A 26,007-nucleotide genomic window follows, 5' to 3' on the forward strand; every position below is an offset into this window, starting at 1 on the left:
ATATTTCCAACGGTATACACCAATTTCAAAAAAAATACAATAGTAAGAAGATAGACAAAAATAACAAGACAAATACCTATAAATATGAGATACATAACATAAAGTCAAATAAGTAACTTAGCAATCATTCAGAAGTATAACAACTGATAACAGTAATATGAATGAAATATACAAATATGCATTAGAAACTATCAGCGCAAATTCAACATCTTGAAGAAATTGCAAGCAAAATATTTTTAGCAATAGCAATAGCAAACACAGTAATTCAATAGCAGCAAGCGCAACAATAGAATAATAGCTATAACAATAATACAATAACACTAACACTATAACAAAACACAGCCAACTAATACAAATGATAACAAAATAGGAAAAAATACCAAAAATGCAATGAAACAAGCAAAAAAAAAAACTTGCAAAAACATGTTTTCTATTGTATCATAGTCTTCAACTCTCGAACACATGTTTTACTGTTAATGCCATTCATTATAATAAATAAAAACGGTTTAATAGATAAATAAATAAATAAATTTCTATTATTGTCATTAAGCAACATTGGCAATAGACAAAGTCAAAACTATACTAAATACATTGTACAAGTCAGAAAAGGTTATAAGTTAATGTAATTGAAAGTATATACGATATACATATATAAACACATAAACATAACTACATCTAAAGTAAACCCAGAAGAATTCAAATATTCTTCACTATACAAACAACAGTACTAAACAAGGTCCTGTCAAAATGGTTAAAACAAGAAAGAAAAGCTTTAAGCAATCAAGGAATCAAACATCAATAATCATATCGGAATCCAAGAACTCTTGTATAGAATACATTGGTGTTTTCACTAACCAGTTGAAAGGTTTCATTTTAAATCTATCTGTAGACTCATTTATTAAGCTTGGAGGTAACTTATAATTGTACAGTTTCAGACCTATAATATTGTAGCTAATCATTGACTTTGAAAGCCTATGGAATGGTATATTCAGTCTATTCTTATTTCTTGTTGCATAAGAATGTATGGTATGTCTTGGAATTTTCTCTACCATAGTCATAGTCTTATGACTTTATTACAGGGTAAAAGTAGTCTTTGTAATATTGTTTTGGCGAGTGCTGTTAAGTAATTTGATTTGAACTTTCATACTCGTTCGTTTCACCCGCACTATCGGCGGTACCAACACAACGAGGTGACGTTGCCAGTGAATGGATTGATTTGATACAATGCTTCATGATGAATAAAACTATTCAAATAGCTAAGAATAAGATAGGATCAGTTAGAATAATTCATAACTATTGATTTACTATCTAGTTTGTTCGAAAATTCAAAGATTGAAGTTAAACTTCCTTATTTTCAACAGGCTTGGACTATCGTATCCAATAGGCATTGATCGTTGAACATAACGGTCAAACTGACTTCCCTTGTTTGAAATCAGTTTATGGCCGCCTTTTGTGAGAGTGTGAATGTTTTGTTTTTAGGTGTTTGTTAGATTGAGTTATGGATAAATCCTTCAACGATGTGAGTTACTTGCATAATTTCTTAAATATGTTATTGTGGTTTGTTCTTCTTTGGTCGGGTTTTCTGTAGAATGGGCTACTTTTCTAAACTCTTGATTTGCGATCCGATTTTCATGGGATGTTGTGCAGTTATCAACCGTCGGAATCCGTTCTAAGTTTTACACATTTGATCAATTTCACAAATTGATACGATGAACTTTCATATCTCAAGTCTGATCATTTTAATTCATTCTTCAAAGTTATTTGAATTAAGCTAGCCAGTTTATATAACCTTGCATAATGCAATGTTTAGGCTACAGACTTTCTTTTTGTACTTACATGGCTAGAAATCAGTTTGAATCCTCATCCTAAGGCTTTAGTGGGTTCCTAATCTTTCAGCAATTAAGTGTGCTAAACTTTCTCAACAATTTATAGTTAAGGACCATTAAAGAGTCATCATTTCTCAGTCAAGGTTCATGTAACATTCAAGTTTGTAGGTAATTTTCATCATTTTATTCAGATTGATATAGTGGTTACTGATAATTTTTCATCATTATTGTTTACCATACGTGTCCCCGCTATTTGAAGATATTTTTTTCTTACAGCGTCTACTGAAAAGATTAGCTGACCGTACAAAAGCAATTGATGAAAAGTTGGCTGCTGCTATGAGTAATAACCGACGTGTCGTCAAGGAACAGTCTTCACCAAGTAGAGGTATTTATCCACTCCATTATCAATATTATTCTTGACAGAAAATTCCTCCCATTATTACTGTAGCCTGTTATTTTCAAGGATAACTTACTGAGCAAAGATCGACCTATCTATAAGTTAAGTAACTGAACTTACCTCAAAGTTGAATGATAAAAATCGATCCTGTACATGTACAGGTTAGATATCCGGACAAGAAAACGCCACCTACTATATACCGCTTGTAAATTTTATTTTGGGATGACATAATATTAACTAGTATTTAAATGCACTTTAACTTGTATGTATAATTGAACGTTTGCATTTCTTTTGATTATTGTAGTCTCGGTTATAATTTACATCCCTTTTATCTGATGCATTACAGGCTTACTACACAGCATCATAAAGACATTTTTCTCTTATCTTCTGTTTTGTCTTATAATTTTAGAAGTGAAGAAAACGGAGATCTATACCACTTCCGTGAAAACAACTACCCGAATAGATTATTTTGACGAGCAAACTGAAACTGAGGCATCATCTGGGGAAGACATGCTGTGCAACGAAAAAGAGAATGCTAAGCCAAACATCCAAGCAAAGCATAATGAAATGGTCAACAGGTTGAAGAAGTTGGATAAGATTTACAAAAGTAAGTTGATTGAGTTTTTATTTGTTACTCATCTCTAATGAATCTTAACAATTCCTCACTAATTCAAAGTTTTTTTCGTGTTTTGATTGGTCTATGTTGTAGTTTCTAATCTAAAATTGTATAACCTAACCAATACCTACTAAAGAAACAGATTATAGATAAGCTATATGTCAAAGTCAATACTATGATAAGCACCAAGTCAGGTCCACTTCCAGACACGACACAGTAAATCCAGATTTCTGGTCATGACTAAGGAGAGAAGTATGAAGTAAGATCAAGCCCAAAGCTTCTCTTCTCCCTGATTTTGATAGAAAAATATTTTTGTGGCTCATGGTTTTCGTTTGGGAAATATGTTCCCACAAATCACATATTTCTTCCTTATAAGCATTCTGTCAACACAAATTCAATTGTAAGCTCAACATTCTTGCAGTATTGAATAAAAATGGATATCCAATCCAACTCTAACAAAATTAACTTCTAAAATCTAAGACTAACAATAATTGTGAGCACATTATTCTTGCAGTATGTTCCAATCCATTAAGATGGATCTCCAGTCTACTATACCACTCTATCAAAACTAACTTCTAAATCTTGCTATGAAATGTAATAAGTGCTCTGTAAATTGTTGCAGATGATGACGACGTGAACGCATCTCCTCCGAGACGACGAACTGAAGAAAATTTCAAAGTGGAAGACGAAGAGATAACGGAAAGTGACTCAGGATTGTCAAAAAGCTCCAACTCTTCCTCAAAACTTGCTGTGAAGTTGGCTGCATTGGCTGACACAATAAACCAGCGAGAAGATGACTTGAGACACGTAGCAAGCAAGGTAATCACAAAAAACGTATTCATTACTGATACTTGAATTGGGTTTCATGATTGGATCATTGCGTCCACCCTACTTTTCACGGATTTAATTATATTTTGCATCAACAAGAAAGTTTTTCAGGTCTCCAATCTTATCAAATCGGACTTTTTTGGGTTGTTTCCTTATATTTTACATAAGGAGTTGTGATTTTGAGGCCTCTAAGTTTATTGACTTGCATTCCTTACACTGTGTAGCATAATAGAGAAATTTTAGCATACTAAGTACTTATAAGTACATACTAAATACTTATTAAGTAGATATCCCATGGTATAGGGCGTCTATGTCGCAACTTTTACTGTTATCTCAAGCTGATAGTCCACGTAGTTCTTTCCTGTGAAGATTTATGACGCTGGTAATCTCTCATATTGTGCCGTTCATACACTCTTACCCGGTCAAAACAGTAAAAATCGACAGTAATCGGCTTGAGATAACAGTAAAAGTTGCGACATAAACGTCCTATACCATGGGATATCTACTTAAGCTATTGTTTCTCTTTGGTAGCATCAACCAATATCAACTTGAATCTTGAGGGCCAAGCCACACGAGGCTCAGCACTACGCTTCTTCAACCAGCTACCAGCACAGGTGAAGCAGTTTGAATTGGGTGCATTTGAGAGAGTGGTGAGCAAATGCTTGAAGGTCAGGGCCTATTACAGTGTTCGAGAGTCTCTGGACGACAACTCGGATTTTGACCCGTTAGCCAGACATGTAATAGTGTGTTTTGTTGAAACGTAGGTTGGATCCCACACACTGCCATCTTGATCGTAATCATGTGTCAAGTAATGTTTTGTATTATGACACCATCGATCCCACAAGTGTAAAGGATGAAGAAGAAGGTATTAAAGGCCTTTTTTCATTCGGTATGACTGGAAGCTCTGCGATTGACTGATTGGGTTGGCGTATCGAGTGAGCTTGTCCAGCCAATCGGAGAGCTTCCTGTCCTGTCGTGCTGACTGAAAAAACGCCTCGTGTGGCTTGGTCCTTAGCATGATCATTCACAGTTGATGAAACCCTGCATTAGAGTTGATTGTGTATAACGTTTTACTGTATTCTTGAAGAATGTACAATGATTGTGGAATATTAGGCCATACCGTAATTAATAATGGAATGTTGAAACTATAATTAATTTGGCGATTGAACAAATTATTGAGTTTCAATATAAAATGCACCCGCACCTTTATGAATTAGTCCTTGACTATTTCCTATGTGTATGAAACAGGGCAATTGAATAAAAGCTATCAATTGCTAGGATTCGAGTCAGCTTTACAATCGTATTTGTATAGTTAGAACCAACGACTAGTTGTTGATCACTAGATTCTAGTTTTTATTCAATCGACCCATTATTTCCTGATTTCTATGTTTTTCTTCTTATAACCACAGTATCAAGAATGTTTGTAAAGATAGGTGCATTTTGAGACGCTACGCGAATCTGAAAGAAGTATCATAATGTTAACATTGAGATGAAGCTAGTACACGTGAACATTATAATATGATCATATGGAATTAAATCATCTAGCAGACTCGCGTCGGGTCTCAATTTGCGACTAGCCTTAATGTGTATTTTCAAATATCTTTTCAGATTCATCTCTACGGGTAGTGCAGATATCCATGTATTCATTGTCCTGTAAAATATTTTTTTACTTATACTCATGTTTACCTGTGGTTTGTTAAGTTGTATTCTTTCATTTTTCCCTTCAAAATCACTTACCCTTGTTTAGAAACCACCCAAAACTGTAAGTTCATTCATATCTCATTGTTATGTACACCACTCATTGTATATTATTCCACTTTCATTTGCGTTAGAATACATGTATTTGTGTGTTACCTGATTTCTTTCAACCTGTTTACCCTCGTCATTTGTATATAACACTCCTCAAGCCTCAATATGAATGCCCCTATGAGTTCTGCTGTGTATCCTTTTCAAGTCACCATCAATTTTCCTGTTTATCCTTTGGTCCTTCTCAAGCCTGAGCATGAATGTTTATGTGTCCTTTGAACCTCCACAAGCATGAATCCTATAGTGAGGCCCACGTTATAATTATAGCAGTATTTGATTAACATTGGTGGTTCTATCCTTGTCTACCATTCGACAAAGCAGATAGCGCTATCCTTTTCCACATCCATAATTATTATTGTTATTCATGGCGCTTAGTTGTGTATATGTGAGCTTCATTAAAACTCACACAACATGCCACCTGTCAATTACATATATTTTTACATACAAGATCGGTTTTATTTAATACATTTTCCAATATATTAATTTTCTTAAAACCTATACGTCTAAACTATCAGACAAGGACCTCATTCCCTCTTCAACACTATAGGGACAACTTCTCTCTTCTTAATTTCTCCCTAATTCCTTGTAATGTGAGATGAGCAGTGGAACAATTCTTCCCTCTGACAATAATTGTGACATCATCTGCATAGAGGATAGATTTCTCCTGTATGATTTTCGGTAGGTCATTAACAAATATATTGAACAGAAGTGGCCCAAGAACAGATCCCTGTGGCACTCCGCAATGAGAGGCTTTTTCTCCCAGTTCGAAAAATGCACACCAGTTTCCATATTCATACGCACTCGCTGATATCAAGTAGGATTCAAACCAATTTATTTCAGTGACCCCATGATTGATGCCAAATTGATTTTAACAATGTAGAAATATAATTGATTCACAAAATATTTATTCTTTATTATGGAAATGTATTATTCAATCATTTAAAAATATATGTTCTTGACGAATAAAATACAATTGATTATTTTAAACAATAATGAACAGTTAATATTGTATCACATATATCGGTATCAGCTATCCTCCATAGAAGGCATTGACAAGACGGAGGATCGTCAACGCTGTTCTCCTATCTTTTACACTGACATTATAACGTGGACCTCACGTTATGAGACTTCCTGTTTCCCAAGTATCATTTGCGAGATACTAAGCCTAAAAATAAATTTCCTTGTGTATCCTTTGATCCTTGTCAAGACTGTACATATATTTTCCTGTGTATCCTTTGATCCTTGTTCAAGACTGTACATATATTTTCCTGTGTATCCTTTGATCCTTGTCAAGCCTCTACATCAATTTTCCTATGTATCCTTTTGACCTCTACAAGCTTGAATCAAAGTTCCCGTGAGGCTTCCTCTTTGCCAATTCTTCGTGTGATTCCGAGTCTGAACATTAATTTTCCTGTGTATCCTTTGAACATTCTCAAGCCTGAATCAATGTTGTCATGAGAATTCCTGTTTGCCAAGTATTCTTCGTGTGATTCCGAATCTTACATTAACTTTCCTGTGTATCCTTTGGACCTTCTCAAGCCTGAATCAATGTTCTCATGAGCCTTCCTCTTTGCCAAGTATTCTTCGTGTGATCCCGAAGTCTGAACATCAATTTTCCTGTGTATCCTTTGATCCTTCTCAAGACTGTACATCAATTTTCCTGTGTATCCTTTGATCCTTCTCAAGACTGTACATCAATTTTCCTGTGTATCCTTTGATCCTTCTCAAGACTGTACATCAATTTTCCTGTGTATCCTTTGATCCTTCTCAAGACTGTACATCAATTTTCCTGTGTATCCTTTGATCCTTCTCTAGACTGTACATCAATTTTTCTGTGTACCCTTTGATTGATCCTTCTCAAACCTGAACCCATGTTCCCATGAGACCCATGTTCCTGTTCCCCAAGTATCCTTGGTATGATCCCGTGTCTTCCTCATGTGTATCCTCAGTGTGTGTTGTGTATCGTCTTGTGTTGACGTCTGTGTCCCCGTGAATTTGCAGCCGAAACAGGAGAAGCCTGTAATCGCCAACCGACCGTGGCGTGGGGGCTTCATGCCCTCCACCCAAAGCACCATTGTCCCCCAGCAATTTCCGGGCTCCATAGCCAAAACCCGTCCTCAAACTAAAAAGCCCACCGCGGCTTCTAGCTCTACGGTCCAGAACAGGGCAACCACTCCAAAGCCTGTTGTTTTGGATCAAAGTGTACTTGCTAATTTGGTGAGTCACCACAGTAGTATGGGATAAGTAGGATCCCATGTATTGGTGCGAGTACAACTTCAGCATGTGTGTTTACTCTTTTTCTACCAAACTTCAATTTTCTGTCTATCATTAGATCTGTTCTCTGGGTTATAAGGTTCTTGTTACTTCATCTTTATTACTTTTTTCTACCAAACTACAATCTTCTGTCTGTAACAAGTTCTTAGTTGTAGTTGTGAATCTGTTACTATAGTGACGTCCACGTTATAATGACAGTATCTGATTAACATGTGTTGCTATCCTTGTATCATCTTACTAAAGTGTTTTCAAATATTCACCAAGATAAACAGAGTCTAGACTGCAACAAAGTCAAAAATATCCTCTACCTTAACTCTCTATCAAACTAAAATAATCGATTAAGCAATAGCTCATAACCTGCATATTTTATAATCTGATACAGATGTGGAATAAAAACACACATCAACATATGTGTGTTTTTATTTCATCATGAAACAATGAAATAAGGTCCTCGTGGACCTCACCTGTTTAAATCAATGGTTCTACAACATTGAAAGTGACTCAGTCGAGTTACAGATGTGTCTAAATTTAATAAAAGTCAATATTTCTCTTCACCAAAGTAAATGTATACTAAAATCTCTCCATTACAGTGTGGCCCACGTTATAATGACAGTATTAGATTAACTTGGGCGTTGCTATCCTTGTCTATCATTCGACAAAGCAGATAGAGCTATTCTTTTCTAGCTCCAGATCGGTTTTTAACAATGTGAAAAGTTAATTAATTAACAAAATATCAAATTTCAATTATGAACATTTATTGTTTGACCATTGAAAAATATATTTTAAAGTAGAATTGATAATTTTTTCAAGAATGAACTGTTGATATATTTCAGATATACCGGTATCCTCTATAGAAGCCAATGGCAAGGCAAAGAACCGGTAACGCTGTTCTATCTTTCTCAACTGCCATTATAACATGGACCTCACTTTAGATATCTTGACTACTCTATTAATGGATGTTATATTCTAAGGCTGGGCGTAGACCGGTTAGTCAAGACAAGACTAGTCACGTTTAGTCACAATACTTCACATAGTTACTTATGAAGACATGTCTAATTGCAATGACTAATCAGTGTGAGTTGTGTCACAAGCAACTATGTGAAGTATTGTGATTAAACGTGTCTGATCATGTCTTGTCTTGTCTTGTCTTGACTAACTGGTGTGCGTCTAGCCTTAGTGTCGGCCTAGCCTATTTTATTATAAATAATAAAATTAATCAATATTCAACAAAGCAATGGAATGAGATGAGGTTTCACAACTGTGATGTATTCATATAAGACGGAGAAGGTATAATATAATCAATATTTGGATGGTTGAGGGAAATTCACCAGTTTCACGGAATTTGTTGAATTCATTAACTTAAATCAGTGTACTCTAAGATCTAACATGTAAGATCTAATTTCAGTGATTAATTGTGGTTGTGGCTGAAGGAGAAATTTTTCTATGATATTGGCGAACTGTTCAATTAATTTCCAACTGTTAACTTCTTAAATTACAAACTTTATTTAATTTGTATAATGTATGTGACTATGTTTATGTGTTATGTCTCATTTGAATGCCACTCTCGTCAATATTGTAAAAATTACAATGCATGTAATTACAATTGTAACATTTTATTGTATTTTATTTGTTTTGTAATTCTTTGTTATTTTGTTTTGTGTGTTTTTGATAATAATAATAATAAATTCTCCTTAAAATACTATCAGTAAAATAAATTGAATCGGATAATTTGTAAGTTGTTTATAATTTTGATGCATCTTTTATTCTACGCATGTTTCTATTTGACCTTTTAGGTTATTGAATTTTTTCAATTAGAAAAATACATTACTTTACTGTAGTTGGGTCTCATGAAATTTAAAACATACACCGTACAAACAAATATGGATATTTTTACAGAGCATTTTTTTAACTCAATAGAATTTATTAATGCGAACGCGAACTTCTTCTTCTCTCTCTTATCCTGTTATAATTACTAAGGACCAGTTTCCGAGCTCGGGATTCAGCTAAGTTCTAGACTTTAAACAGCTTGAGACAGAAAATTGGCTTTCCGAAACGGGGCATAGTCGTAGTTTTTATTATAATCTTTATTTTCTCATTTACATAATTAAAACCGTGAAGAAATGAAACATTCCTAAACAATTCAAAATAGCTGAAACTTTTCTCTTTATTTTATTTTGTGTTCAATTTTCTAGTTTTTCGAAATTTAATTTAGACGTGGACTATGACTACGCCCCTTTTGGAAAGCCAATTTTCTGACTCCAGCTGTTTAAAGTCTAGAGCTCAGCTAAATCCCGGCCCTTAAATCTTCATGTAAGATCTACTTAACCTACTCAAGTTTATTGGTTGGAGCAGATAAACTCTAAGCTACTTTAAAAAAGAACGCGATGTTATCTGAAACTTTTAGGTTTTAAATCTGATCCAGTGGACACCTTGATTAATTCTAATATAATATTTAATACTGATTTACAATTGGAAACTATATTGATTGACCAATTGTGACTTCTTCGACTGTGAAGATTGTTTTTTTAGAAGTGAAAGTAAAATTATTTGCGTTGTTAAACGTGTGATACTGTTTGTGTGTTTAGGAAGCACAAGGGTTTGAGCGTTGCGAGTCTCATAGCAATCTGGCCTACGATTACCGAAAGGGTGAAAAGGATAAGCAGATGAAACAGACTCCAGAAACGAGTAGCAAAGTGAAAGAGGCTATTGAGAAGTGCAATGATAGAGACAGTAGAGCTGCCTCGCCAGTTATAAGCCCATCCATGTCCCCAGCAAGAGGAATGTCTCCTTCCAGGTCAGTAACATGCCATTATTACAATATAGGGGTGTTTCAAAAAGGACTTTACAACTTTGAAAATTCATATAAATCTTATTAAACAGCGCACAGAGCTGGTTTTGGTGTTGTTTTTCAAAGAAAAACCCTTCAAGATTTTTACCTTAAAGATGTTTTATGTGACTTCCGTTGGTTATCCTGCATCGATAGTAGATTTCTTTCCCAGACTCGCACTAGCATTTCAGGTGTAACTTGCTCAACAGAAGCGCAAATCCTTGTTCTAAATTCAGGTAGAGTGGCTGGCAAAGGAGGTTCGTACACCATATCTTTTATGAAACCCCACAAGAAAAAATTCAGCGGTGTAAGGTCTGGGGAACGAGGGTGGCATGCAATTGACGCATTACGGCCAATCCACTGATTTGGAAAGCGGTCATTTAGAAAATCCCGGACGTCAGTCAGATAGTGTGGTGGTGCGCCACAAAGAAAACATTTCGTTCTCGGTCATCCTCATCGAACTGTGGTATTAAAAATTTGTGCAACTTATCAAGGCAAACTATGCCGTTTTTCAAACCAAAGCTCACAGCTAGCACGCTCGGGTCCAAAGTTGTAAAGTTATTTTTGAATCACCCTGTACTTCAGTTATTTGTCACATTACGTGTTACATTTCAGTTATTTCAGTTATTTCAGTCTCATTATTACAATTATTGTTGTGAATTTGTAGAGATCCAAACAATGGACCACATTGTTTCTGTGTGTCCATTGTATCAGCTCTGGAGGGTTCCCTAGATTACACCTGGCAGATGAGGAGGCCAAGGGTTGAACAACATTTGATGCTGAGCCAGGGGTCTAACTGTTGTCAAACTTTCTTTCTTATTTGTTAGTTTTATGTTTATTTTATTTTTATTCTCAAATCCTTTAAGAGGTTTGAATGTGTGCACACATGCATATTTTATTATTGACCTTTAAACAACTGTGACACCAGTCGCTTATACATATTATATATTACAATTTATTTATTTCAGTTACAATAGTTCATTTCCAATTAATTCATTTCTAAAAATTTAATCCAAGGATTAAAATCCTGTATTTTTTTCTTTCTCAAGTAATAAATATTAAAAAAATGACACTGATATAATAACATTGGTAGATAACATACTGAGGCCCAGTTGCACAAAAGTCGGTTAAATGTTAACCGTGATTAATTTTTTCGAGAACCAATCAGAAAAGGTCTTTTTGAGAACCAATCAGAAAAGGCCTTTTTGATTAGACGGCTTCTCTGATTGGTTCTCGTGGAATTAATCACGGTTAAAATTTAACCGGCTTTTGTGCATCCGGCACTAAGCTATCCTTGTGTTGTTTTTCTTCCAAATTTAGGTGATGACACTGTCCAAAAAGTAGGTTGGGTTTCAAATAGTAGGCCTGATACTTACATATGTTTTCAATAAAACAAGGGTACTAGTTATTTTCTATAATTTAACATTAAAGTAGCCTTACAAAAATACATTATTAATTATATTTTTAATCTGATTTGTTACAACAGATTGGGCAGTCCGATTCGCATGGTCACTCCTCAACTCATTGAATCAACCAACTCTCCTACTAAATTTATAGTGAAACCAGTACTGGGCATCTCGGGCCTCAAATCTCCTAAGGCAGGTCCTTCGTCAACGGTCACTTCTGCGTTGAAAACGTCAACTGCAACTTCTGGTTCGAAAACATCAACTGCCACTTCTGCTTTGAAATCGTCAACTGTAACTTCTGCGTTGAAAACGTCAACTTCAACTTCTGCGTTGAAATCGTCAACTGCAACTTCTGCTTTGACAACGTCAACTGTGACTTCTGCAGTTGGATCCGCACCCTTGAAATCAGTGACAACCAAACCAGATTCCTTGATTAAAAACTCGCCAGCAAGATCATCGGTGAGACAGCTGTCTAATCTGTACGAGTCTTCGTCGAACCTGAGTCCTAAGAAACCTGACCCGGCTGAACTGCCTCTGGCACAACGCAAGGCGCTGTTTGAGAAGAACAGGGGAGCACCGGTCATGCCCAAGCCAATCGGCTTCGAGAACAAGCCGAATCAAGCCGCCAAACCCAGTGCTCGACCGTGTAAACCAGGTACTTACCTTCATTTATATTGATTACCAACAGTTACACCAATTTACAACTCAAGTACAATAATTTATTTATCTTTAGACAATAGATAAAATCTAGGTGAAAACGACAGGCATTCGTCCAAAACAGCTTTCAACCTTAATTAAAAATGAATAGTCCAGAGTTTATGTGGAGTTAACTATTTGATTTACACACAATAATGTGAGAGAATACAAAATAACAAGACAATGTAATGTGCATGCTAAATAATCTTACAAGATGATCACAAATGCAATAAAGCAAACCAAACAGGAATCAAAATCGATAATTTCCATTCGTCTATCACATAACCAAATGGATAGTAATTATAATGTTGTCATGGCGTCATAAATCATCTTATTTAGAATAATTTTCCATCTCACCATCGTCTGTGAGACGATTCATCATCTAAATTGCCTACTGCATATTCCATTTTTCCGTCAGTTGACTGATGTCTTATAATTAATTATTAGAAAAGTTGTAATATATGTTTATATTGTAAATATGGAGACGATTTAAAGGTGTCACTGCAAACAGTGTCTCTAGCAATTTAAATGGAGAAAATAATAGATGACATGGCTAAATCTTCACAATATACTGTGCTTACTGTACTGGCCCTTCTCATTAGATTGAAAGTTGTTTTCATAAGCGAGGTCTACTGTTCGCAGAACTACTAGTAATTATAATGTTGTCATGGCGACAAAGAATTTCTATTTCATCCATTCATTTTTTGATTTTTCATTCAAGATATTAATTTGTTGTGTTTATGCAGTGATGCCAACTATCCAAGAATCAGCAGGCCCCGAAATCTAATCGGCCTGTTGTCTGATTTTAACATACATTCTAATTGTTCATTTAAGACTAACTTTTTTATTTGAATTGTTCATTCAAGGTGTTTTTTTTGTGTTTGCGCAGTGATGCCAACAACTACGCTATCCAAGACTCAACAGACCAAGAAATGCAATCGGTCGGAACGTGAAGAGAGAGGTCTGAGTTCAGTTGTGGCCATTTTTGAGCAGGGCCCAGGCCCAGGCATTCATGGAGGACCCGATCACATCCACAAGGCTCAACAGGAGAGACAGCGCGAAATTGATATGCTCAAGCAACGCTGGGAAACCCAGAAATTGGCACAAGAATCGATTGTAAGTTAAATCAGCCTTAGTGTATAAGTTACAGGATAATACTAACTAATGAATTTGAAAACACTAATTTCATATTGTCAAATAGTGTATAAGTTACAGGATAATACTAACTAATGAATTTGAAAACACTAATTTGATATTGTCAACCACTTTCTATTATTATAAATTATTATAATATATACAGAACCAGGTTTCGTGGCTTTAGCAACTGAAGATGTGGCTGGTAAAGCCACGAAACCTGGTTCTGTATATATTATAATAATTTATAATAATATAAAGTGGTTGATAATTTCAAATTAGTGTTTTCATTATGGAAAAGTGCCACAACATCACTCACAACACAACTGTAATGAATTTGATGTTAGAAACATATTCCCCTAAGGCTGAGGACACACCATAGAGCATAGGTAAGTATTGGAGAATCCAATATGCTCCGATAGTATAGGGTGGTGCAGAGGAAACGCATGTTTTTCGAACCGCTACTACATGACGACGGGAGGGGGTATCGACCTGGAACAAATGTTGGCAGACTGCCCATATTATGCCATTTCAGTCGCTATGGAGCGTTGGAACGTACAACACCATGTGTTCGCTGTCGAGCAGTTTTTTAGAAACAATAAATCTGTAGTCACAGTGCAACGTCTTTTCCGTCAATATTCTGACTTGATCCACATTTTCCGGAGTTCAAACTGAACGGGGAAGACCAGGTGGTTTATTTTTCATCACAGAGCCAGTACTTCTAAACGCTGCAACCCATCGGGGTACAGTATTTCGATCAGGCACTGCACCTCGACGTCCAACTCTTTAAATTTCGCAGTATTTTTATTTAACTCTTAAAATATTGAAGGAAAAGTGTTGCACTGAGACTATAGATTCATTGCTTCTAAAAAACTATTTGACAGTGAACACACGTTGTACGTTCCAACGCTCCATAGCGACTGAAATGGCATAGTATGGGCCGTATGCCAACAGTTGTTCCAGGTCAATACCCCCACCCGTTGCCGAGTACTAGCGGTTCGAAAAACATGCGTTTTCTCTGCATCATTCTGTACAACGTTGGGGCACCCAGAAACTGGCCCAAGAATCGCCTGTAAGTTAAATCATTTACAAGAAAATGATCAACCTTAATAATACATGCTCCAACAGTATACTACTAATGAATTTGATATTTGAAACATATCCTCTTAGGCTGGAATTTGACCATAGTAAGTTATAGGAGAATCCATTCTCCAATAGTTCGACTAATGGATTCGATATTGGAAACAGATTCTTTCAAGTCTGGGGTTAGAGCAAACGAACGTAGAGCTTGGATTTCATATTAAAAAGCGTCAAAAGTTTAATGATTAAATTTCCTTTATCCTTTCAAATCGATCATTAAACTCAATGAACGAAAATCCACGATATCATAGTCTGTGCAAACCTTACATTGCTCTTATGGAGTACAGTCCTGTCAGATTTCACAGAATCCAGAGAGCTGATTGTGTGAGTAAGAGCGAAAACGAGAGCGTAAACCTTTTTGATAGAATCAGCAAGAAAACGGCAAAAGTGTGCTCCTATTGTTATATGGAAATAATAACGACCTTTGACTCAATATTCTTTATTGATTCATACAATACGTACATCATCAAAATGATAGGGAGAGAAAAATGAGGCAACCTTGTGCTATTCCTCTCCCAAATTTGGGTGAGGTTACACATAGTGAGAAATAGGTTAAGTCTTGTAGTTCTTCTATTGTTCATCTATTATCTAGAAATAAGCTTTCCTATTTAACTTAGTAAACGAGTGGCTTTATTAATGCAGTATTTCTTCATCTGAGTTGTGTGTTCCAAGACCTTCCCATCTCTCACTATGGACGAATCTTGTTCTGTATAGAATGTAAAAAGTAAATCTAATATTTTTTGAATTTATTTCAGGTTCCCGCTCCCCCACCTCTTCCCTGTGATTCTCCAATGAATGGCTCATTGAGACAGAGGGGTGTGACTTTCTCTCCAACCTACGAAGTTGAGGAATATGACGACGAATTTTCATATGATGACATTGATGAAGATGATGACCGATCTATTTCTCCTGTCAAGAGTCCCAAAGGTGAATCAACACAAAATTTCAATATAATTGCTTGACATGTCAAGTTAAGAAATTGACATTTATTTGTTGCCTTTGTTAACTCAACTTAGTGTTGAATTATGTAACTTACACCCGGTTACACAAAAGTCTGTTAACTTTTAATCCAGATTAAATGCCACTAGAGCCAATCAGAGAAGCCTTCTAAAAAAGATTAGTTTTCGTGGAATTTAATCATGATCAACAACATTTAAAAGGCTTTTGTGCAACCGGGTCTTAGTGTTGATTATGTATTGTGTAAAATTATTGACCTGACTTGTCTTATAACTGGATTCCTTAGGACGTAATCTATAAGCGGTATCAGTTTAGGTAGGTGATAAGTAATTTCACTTTTGTGGGCAACTGAATTTTATTCAATTCTAGATTACATCATGGAGGAAAAAATAGCTAAGTAGATATCCCATGGTAGAGGGAGTTTATGTTCCATATTTCACTGTTAACTCAAGCCGATAGTCCTAGTAGTTATTCTTCGTGAAGCTATGTGACGCTGGTAGTGTCTGATACTGTGCCGTTCTCACATTTACCCCAACAAACAGTAATAATAGACAGTAGTCGACAGTTACCTCAAGCTGATAGTCCTAGTAGTTATTTTCTTGAAGCTATGTGACGCTGGTAGTCTCTCATTCTGTGCCGTTCTCACATTCACCCCAACAAACAGAAATAATTTAATTTCATTTCATTTATTCATAGACAATATATTGCATTGTATTGCAGGCAAAAACAACAGGCATTCGCCTGACTGTAATATTTGACAGTAATCGACCATAATCAGCTTGAAATTTGGAACATAAACAACCTATACCATGTTATATCTTCTATATATTCTTTTCTCTACGATTACATACTTGATTCGATAAATGAGTGCAATGTGATGAAATACATTCACATTGAATAAAATACATTCTTCGCTTTGTGAAGATTTAAATTTAGCAACACAGATATTTTCTCACAGATATTTATGTTGATACTACTTATTCTATACAAACTTTAGTGTGGTTTTTCTATGAACTATAAACTCAAATGTAATCATACTCTGTAGAACGTATTAAATAAATAAATCTTTCTTTATAACAATGATACTTTAGAATACGTTCCTTGATAACCTGAGTGTGAACAAGCAGCATTCAAAACATAAAATAATTCAAGTTAATAATTGCGGTTTTGTTGTTGACTTGTGTTCAGACTACCCAGGATTGAAGGACACAAAGCCGATCAAGATTTCCCCTCCGAAACCCGGACATCTGTACCCAAATCTGTCTGACATGGAGGTGGAATCCGATGCTCCACAGTCCGACTTTGATGAAATGATCGATTATTATGAGAGGAAACAACAGGCCGAGGAAAATGAAAAGTAAGTTTTGTAATTAACACTTTATTCATTAAAAGTTTAAATTTATGAACAAGATAAAAAATAAAATACTACATCAATTTGGAAAGTTCATCACAAAAGTGTTGATCATGTCCGTTTTCAATTGAATGGCTTGTATAATTTATTTAATGCAGTTGCTTTTTAGGAACTTATCCTACAGCCGGTTGGCATAGTTAGGCTATAGGATAACTTTCGGGTAAAAGAATGGAGACGGGGCCGCGCTACCTGTGTACTGGGCTATTGTTCCAAAGAGGTTCATCCTCTAATTCTCGACTAGCATAGCATACTTCATTGTCCTCTGATTCCGCTTCATTACCCTCATTAGTGGCCCCGTGTGCTTTATTGAAGGCAATTCTATCTGGTAGCACCAATCTATTACTTTGCACCATACATCTGTACTTGTATTTTATACAATTATTAAGTCAGTGATCCAGTACTTGTAATTGTATTATTCCCAATGATGAAACTCATCACAATTTCATTTTCAATCACACAATCATCACAAAACTCATCACAATCACACAATTTCATTTGATGAAAATCAACTTGCTCACAGGCTGTATACAGACAAATTTGAGCTACATACAATTCGATACAATTTTTTGGCGTCCTTTTAAATTCTGATTGAACACAACTTGGCAAACATATGATGTGCATCATGTGTTTGTCAAGTTCCATTCAATCTCGTAGAATTTATAAGTAGGGCAAACAAATGTACGTCCAAAAATCGATGTGGGCTTCACACACCTCGTACGTTGGACTAGATTTGTACTCATCATAGATAGAAATGTTTGTGTTTATCCAATCACTATATGCTACCACTGGTTTACAGCTGAAATTGCCTTTAGTTAACCAGACTGGTTCACCAAAAATATTCTTCGGAGTGGAAACATAGACAGTAGACCAAGAAAATGTCGAAATTCAATAACAATAGGCGACCACTGAAGGGTCACTAGAACTTCTACCTGTCCATCCATTGTCCGGCGGCCCGTCTCGTTTCTTTAACCCCAAGTTTATAAAAAAAAACTGTATTAAAGGGCTAGTTTAACTAGATGAAATTATCAAAGCTAGGTTACCATATTTAGTTTCGTTTTGGTTTGTTTTATTTTTTGATAGCTTGATAATAGTCCAATAAAATTCTTCAACTTGAGTCCACCCTTCGTTATTCAACTTTGATGTTGTCAAGTTGTTGAAATTGCATTTGTTTTCCATTTTAAATATTATGTACATGTTATTAATTTGATTGCTTTCTATTTTAAAGGAAATAAATTGTATTTATTGAGTTAGAATTGAGCTGTGATTGGTTGATTGTTTCTAGGCTGAACTCGAGCATTGAGAGTGAAACAAGTGGTGACAGCCTGGGAAGGATTATCATGGGAACTGCCAAGAAAAGCTTATCCAGATCTACACTCAACAGTCTCAAAGTATGTATAGTTCACAATTATTACAGTCAGGGTCCTGTAGATTTGCCTATCAGTGGAGGGCCACTAGAATACAATATTACCCGATCAAAATAGTATATTACGCTACAAGCACAGAAAGTTAGTGTTTACGGTATGAGGAAGCCTCGCCCGGGAATATGTTATCCGAATACCGTAAACACCTTTCTGAGAGAGTCGCGTACAATATTTTTCGCCACACTACAGGTATAGCTGACGCCAAAAAGTTAGGCGTTTTCGTGGGTCTCTTGTGCCTTCCAACAGCTGATGTTGTCAAGTAGAGTTGTCATCTAGCTTGGTAATAGATAGATGCATTGCATCAGCTGTGAGTAGGTTACACCATGTGACCCACGAAGCCACCTAACTTTCTGGCATCAGCTATATAAGAATAATAAATTGAATAAGAATGTTTTATGAGGGGGGGGGGGAACTTTGATGTCTCATATCTCAAGAACCAGACGTCGTAGGGTACTCAAAGTGGGGTGGAAATTTCTGATCTCACCCTCCAGAACACAATGCACCATATGGCACAGTTGTCCAAACACATTTTCAAATAGTGGCCGGAAAGGGTACTCTTTCCGGCCTTAGCCGAAAAGAAAACTTGTTCTGACGTCAGACGAGAGTCGTCTGCAAACAATGTCTTTCAGATCTACATAGGGACTGGAAAACAGCTGCTTTCTGTGCAGTGTGGCGAAAACATAATTTTTGAAAATGTATCTTTCCATAAGCAACAGATCCTCTTTTGTATCTTATCAAAAGCAACGTGTTGCATCCAGAAAGATACAAAAGGAGCTTTTTGGAGTTACGTCCTTTTAGTACAACTATTAGTTAAGATACCATTTAATTATTTGAACATAGTGTAAAGATACCTATTGTCAGGTCCACGTTATAATGGCAGTGTTTAATAAGCAATGGTATTGCTATCTTTGTTTATCAGTCAACAAAGCGGATAGCGCTATCTCTTTCTCGCTTTGCTCTGTTGCCAGATCGTCTTTTAACAACGTAGAATTAATAATTAATTAACACGGGGTGCGTACTGTACACATCACCTACAACATTGAACATACTTGAAATAACCTAAAGGGGCGTTTACATTAGTCAAGTTTCCTTGAATGAAAGTTTTCTTGATGTTTGACTAAAATGAATGATTTTACAAACTTGAAGTCAAGTTTAAAAGAACATAAACTTGAATCCACTCTACCAATGTAGACCCTTCCTCAAGCTTTGTTGATCCAAGTAAATGTTGAACATGTTTGATTTTTGGATTTAACTTGATGCCGCATCTACACGTTGGCCCAATGTCGACCAGTTTTCCAGTTTGCCAGCGCTTGCCTTCGTAAGGTATTGTACCTTTACCAGGCTGGGCCAGCTTAACCAACTGGACCAACATGTGGCTGTGGCATTAATCTGGAAGGTAACAATCCTACCTATGGGAAACCGAGATATAAACACTTTTTGTGTAGTTGAGAAGTTGATATTGTGGTAATTATTCATATTGAATGAAAAAGACTAAGAAATTGTCAAAAACCACAGATTTATAGGTTATCTTTGAATATTCTAGAGGCTTTAGAAATAACAAGAGTAATTAAGGAAAATTCTCAGTATAGTTTAAATGACCAGATTCATTTCAACCAATACAACACTACGAATTTAGTTTTATCATAAAATTGTAAGCATACATTAGTCAATAGTTTTTCCATTTACATATTTGTTTTATTATCTTTCACACTTGTTTTCTTGGTTCTTATTTTGGACTGAAAGTAAATTTTGTTATCATGGCGATTCTGTTGCTTAAGCCGCCATTTTGTCACACCGTTGAGTGGGAGGAGACTGTCTAGCTGGGCCAATGGCAGGCGTTCATGCCCTTGACCAATAGCAGTACTCGCCTACTAGTATAAATTCTGCTGCTCTTTTATCAAATTGTATTTAGTTTTAGTTTATCAGAGATTGACAATGGTGTAATAACCGAAACCAGTCTTTCTAAGTTTTAATAAATCTGTGGTTTTTGACAATTTCTTAGTCTTTTTCATTCAAAAGATATAAAAAGTTGTCAGTAAAAAATTCGACTGAGTCACTGTTAATGTAGAACCGTTCCATATTGAAATAAAAACACATATGTATTGTCAAATTCTACAGTTTTATTTGGTACAAATATAGAAAAAAATGTAGAATATTTGACAATATATGTGTGTTTTTATTTCATCGTTGTCAATGTAGAATGTATAAAACAAGTTTTAGGGCCGTTTGCACAGTATAGATTGCTAAACTCGATTAAGTTAATCGAGTTTAAGTTAATCTGAAAGTTTAAACTTGAATTGGTTTTCTCAGTGCATTTTCTAATCCAGTTTAAGTTAAACTATAAAGTTTAACTATAGTTTAGCGTTAAGTTGGTAATAGAATGTCATCGTTTATAATATCAGGAAGGCTGATTTTTACAGGAAATTTGTTATTTGTTTACAAACCATCAGTAAATTGAGGTTATGTAGCTACTATTTTAGTATTTTCTTGTTCTTGTTCAAAATCCACAGAGCTGTAAGCTGTACGGTAATAAAAGTGAAAAGCGATCAAGAAATTCTTTAAAAACTTATGTTTAGTTGGCACCAGAAAATATATTTTAGAATGTAAGATAAAAAAGTTATTTTGTTACGCTTGAATCTACTACGGTCTTTCTCGTTTATTAGAAATCTCTAGAAAGCAATATAATATTTCAGTTATGTGTTATTAAAAACATGTTTTCTAATCAAAGACCACTGTTAAAAATTGTCTTAATTTCTATCAAGTGGTTTATTCAATCAAAATACTAAATCGGCAGTTGCTGTACTCAAGCAAAACCGTTAAAAAAATTCTCTTTCATCCCAGAAATTTAAATTATTTGTTTTTTGACCAATTTTTCTCAGTTTCAAAATTTCTTCCCAGTCATCTTTATCAATCGCATTAAAAACTTCTATCAATGCCTCCATTACAATTATTTTTACATTCAAATAACGATTCACTATTACCTAATATTATTATCGTCTACAGAAGCAATAAAAACAACCGTCGAAAAATAATTTACTATCAGCTATTTCCCCATCTTTACAGATGTCAAGTTAATCCAAATTATTTGGTTTAAACCTCCTGCTTTGGAGGTTTAAACTTTTCCAGAGTTTAAACTGATAGTGTGCAAATGGAATGTTAGTTCAAACCAAAAAAAATCCAGATTTGGTTTAAGCTTTAGCTTTGGAGGTTTAAACTTTTCCAGAGTTTAAACTCAATACATAGTTTAAGCTGATACTGTGCAAATGGAATTTTAGTTTAAACCAAAAAAAAAAAATCCAGATTTGGTTTAAGCTTTAGCTTAAACTTACACTGTGCAAACGGCCCTTAATCTATATTATTTTAGTTGTGTTTTAAAATGTATAATTCAATTGTAAAACTGTTAATTTTTCACTTCTCAGAGAGACCTCCATATGTCATCAAGCTCTGATTCTATGGATGATTCCGTAACACAGGAGAACAACAATCTGCTCAATGAGTTTTTGGATGAGGCGCTGGACGATGATGACGAGAGTGTAACTCCACCTAAGCGAAGCCGCAGTAGTTTCGAGAAGGTACAGTCTTCTTCTTCTTCTTCTTCTTCTTCTTCTTCTTCTTCTTTCCTTGCCCTTATGCCGCTAAGCGTCGGGTGCCTCCAGCCATTTGTTATATTGCACTCTATCCTGGGCCATCCTCCTAACGTCCGTCATTGTCTTTCCCTTTCCAGCCGCGATACTCGCCACATACTCGCTCCATTCCATCCGTGGTCGTCCCCTGCCTCGACGTCCCTCCGGTCTTGCTTCTATTACCATACTTGCTTTTCTTTCCTCACTCATTCGTGTGACATGTCCATACCAACCTAAAGCTTTTCGTTGGACAGAAATGATCAGCTCTTCCTCCTTTAGAGTATCTCTGATCACTCCATTTCTCACTCTGTCTCTCCTTGTCTTTCCAACGACTTTTCTTAAATATCTCATTTCTGAGGAGGTAATTCTACTTTTATGCTTATCTAGGAGTGTCAGGCATTCTGTTCCATACATTAGGATGGGCTTAAAAACTGCTTGATAGATTTTCATTTTTGTTCCCTGGCTTATCTCTCTTTTCCCAAGTAGTGTCCTGCTTATTTGGTAGTATACCTGGTTAGCTTTCCTTACCCTATTATTGATTTCTTCATCAACCTTTCCATCTGTGGAAATGACCGTTCCCAAATATTCAAAGTTATTCACTCTTTCCATAGATTTTCCATTCCACTTTATTTCCATTTCTGCATTTCCCTGCATCTTAGATATCACCATTACCTTACTCTTATCTGTATTTACTATCATTCCCTTGTCTCTTATTGCACTACACCATTCCGTGACAGAATTCTGAAGGTCTCTTTTGTTTGTTGATATCAATGCAATGTCATCCGCATAGATAAGTGCTTGAACATACACAGGACGGAGCTGATGATTTCCGACTTTACTTCTACTTGTTCTTCTTTTACATATTTTCAATATTTGGTCCATCAGCACTATGAATAACAGAGGGCTGAGGCTGTCTCCCTGCTTGACGCCTTCATCCATTTTAAACTCTCCGGACACAGCACCTCCTATTCTCACAACTCCGGTTACATTCTTGTACAGGCTCTTGATCCTTTTCATTATTTCACAAGATGCCCCCGCCTCCCTCAAGGCTGACCACAAGTACTCTCTAGGAACAGTATCAAATGCTGCTTTCAAATCCAGGAAGGCCAAGTAGGTGTCACCAGCGCGGCTCAGTCTTTTGTCCATGACTTGTCTGATAGTAAATATATGATCACTGGTCTGACGATCTCTTCTAAACGCCGCCTGTTCCTTGGCAAAACTTGACAAACTCGACCTACTAAGATCTTGATGGATTGATAACAGGCCTATAACCATCCTCGGTAAATTAAGAATCTATATGCAAAAATTCAAGTTAATCAGTTGAGTAGTTGAGACGTGATGATGCGTCATTCGTGAATTTCCTATTCCATACGTGTATAAGCCAGTTCTTTCCTTCATCATATCATAGACTAGCAGGAAACCCGTGCTCCACAATGGTATATTTTAAAACTTGCGTAATGAAATCTTGAAGAGTTTGAAATAGGCCTAGAACCATTCTCGGTTAATTAAGAATCTATATGCAAAGTTTCAAGTTAATAAGTCCAGTAGTTCAGACGTGATGATGCGTCAAATAAAATTTCCTATCCCGTACCTGTATCCCGTTCCCAAGGCAACAACCAATTCAAAGTTAATTATGTATGCGGATGACACAACTTGTATAGCATCAAACGCTGATCAGATCACATTGGTAACTCAATTAAAGAATACACTTATAGAAATCAACGAGTGGTTTAAAGTGAATGGACTTTCCTTAAATTGCAGTAAAACACACCTTATACAATTTCGTTCCATACGCAATCAAACGAGGATAGACGAGACTCACCTTCCAACAATTAGAAATAGCTTAATACTCTCCTCCTCAACTAAATTCTTGGGACTTGTAATCGACCAGAATTTTTCCTGGAAGGAGCACATTAAGAGCTTAATGAGAAAATTGAATCAGGCCTATTTTGTAATTTCAACTCTTTCCAACTCACTCGACAGAAACACATTATTGACTGTCTATTATGCATATGTTTACTCCCACTTGAACTACGGCACAATATTTTGGGGTAACTCTGTAGACAGCCGAAGAATCTTCATCATGCAGAAAAAGATATTGAGAGTTATCTGTAGACTGAGATCAAGGGACTCATGTAAAGCATTTTTCAAAGACCTTAACATACTCACACTTCCTTCCATTTACATTTACCAGCTAGTAGTTTTTGTTAAAGTAAATATCAATAAGTTCCAATTTTGTACAGATAATCATAAATATAATACTCGAAATAGAAATATTATTGCATTTCCAATCCATAGAAATGTAGCTTTTGAAAAAAACTCCATTTTATTCAGGAATGAGACTCTATAATAGGCTGCCAACAGACATTCGAAACATTGAATCAGTCATTTTATTCAAACAGGCAGTCAAAAAATGTTATTAGAGAAAATTGATTTTTTTTTTACATATGATATATGTCATTACCATCCTTAAAGATACTTGACACTTGATACCTGAATAAATATTTTATTATTTTGATTGTATGTATTATAGTATTAGGATTAGTATTAGTACTGACAAGTTACCTGTCAAATGGGATTATTCCCAAAATTGATGTAATGTAATGATATTAATAAATAATAAAATGAATAAATATGTATAAGCTAGTTCTTGCCATTATTATAGTATAGATTAATTAGCTGCCGAGCAATTAATAACCTAAAGTAACATAGTATTATCATCTATTATTGTGAATTTACTTCATTTCATTATTACAGCACTGCAGGAAAGAAACTTCAAAATAAAATCCTAAACTTTCTCTAGCATTGAGACGTGATGATGCGTCAAACATAATTTTCCTATCCCGTACGTGTATGAGCCAGTCCTTTCCTTTATTATAGTATATATTTATATTGGAAAATTCTAGAAGTTTGTGCAATATTTCATCTTCACAAAGTTCCTTCAGAAGAAGATGTTGTATGCTACTTGAAGCAGGCGTTGACTATCGAAAAATCTATCTGTATACGTCTTCTCTCAATATGGGAGAAGAAGTCCAGTAGTTGAGACGTGATGATGGGTGACACGACTTGCCACTAATGACAGGGCAAGTGTGTTGAACATGTGTGCACACACATGCTCGTTATTCATTTATTCATTATTTATTTATTTATTAGATAGAGCGAACAACACAATAGTCGGAAAAGAAAAAAACAGGCCCAAAACTTCTTCAATTTCCTGATTTTGTCACAAATCGTCCAAATATTATGTAGGTTATACTTGTTGTATCATCAGGGAAAGGCTGCGAACAGAATTTTTTGAGGTTAGTGCGCCTCTAGAAGGCCAAATTAACATACATGCCGTATTTGGTCCAGTAGATTTGTAGTTCTGTTGATTATGAATGAGAGAGTGAATGAATCAATGCTTATACGTTTGTATATGTATAGGTTTCAAAACATTCTATTTTTTGTTTCTAGGATGTGAGCTCTCTAGCTTCACATAGCTTTGAATATCAGCAGACCAGCAGTCGTGGACAATTTAGTAATCCTAGTGGAAATTCAGAAACCCCACTGCAACATACCATCAGCTTCTACCGACGCAATCAAACTCTGGTATGTCAGTCTATTTATAAATTAGAAAATGATCATCAATCTTAAAAAAAACATTGA

The 26,007-nt window shown here is 35.5% G+C and overlaps 1 protein-coding gene across 2 annotated transcripts in view; it reads left to right on the forward strand.

The window, feature by feature from the left end:
- Positions 1-1,387: 1,387 nt before the first annotated feature.
- Positions 1,388-26,007, forward strand: part of LOC111050029 (anillin) — a 48,049-nt gene continuing 23,429 nt past the window's right edge. The window contains exons 1-13 of one of the 2 annotated variants that reach the window (XM_022336261.2): positions 1,388-1,519; positions 2,103-2,211; positions 2,633-2,830; positions 3,462-3,658; positions 7,475-7,690; positions 10,333-10,541; positions 12,061-12,635; positions 13,566-13,792; positions 15,706-15,877; positions 17,096-17,264; positions 18,601-18,706; positions 22,159-22,311; positions 25,816-25,950. In XM_022336261.2, the coding sequence (XP_022191953.2) occupies positions 1,499-1,519; positions 2,103-2,211; positions 2,633-2,830; positions 3,462-3,658; positions 7,475-7,690; positions 10,333-10,541; positions 12,061-12,635; positions 13,566-13,792; positions 15,706-15,877; positions 17,096-17,264; positions 18,601-18,706; positions 22,159-22,311; positions 25,816-25,950 (2,487 nt within the window). In that variant the 5' untranslated portion in view covers positions 1,388-1,498. The remainder of the gene's footprint in view (positions 1,520-2,102; positions 2,212-2,632; positions 2,831-3,461; positions 3,659-7,474; positions 7,691-10,332; positions 10,542-12,060; positions 12,636-13,565; positions 13,793-15,705; positions 15,878-17,095; positions 17,265-18,600; positions 18,707-22,158; positions 22,312-25,815; positions 25,951-26,007) is intronic. The other variant, XM_022336262.2, reaches the window with a different exon arrangement.

This window comes from Nilaparvata lugens, chromosome X, assembly GCF_014356525.2.
Source record: "Nilaparvata lugens isolate BPH chromosome X, ASM1435652v1, whole genome shotgun sequence".
Classification (NCBI taxonomy): domain Eukaryota; kingdom Metazoa; phylum Arthropoda; class Insecta; order Hemiptera; family Delphacidae; genus Nilaparvata; species Nilaparvata lugens.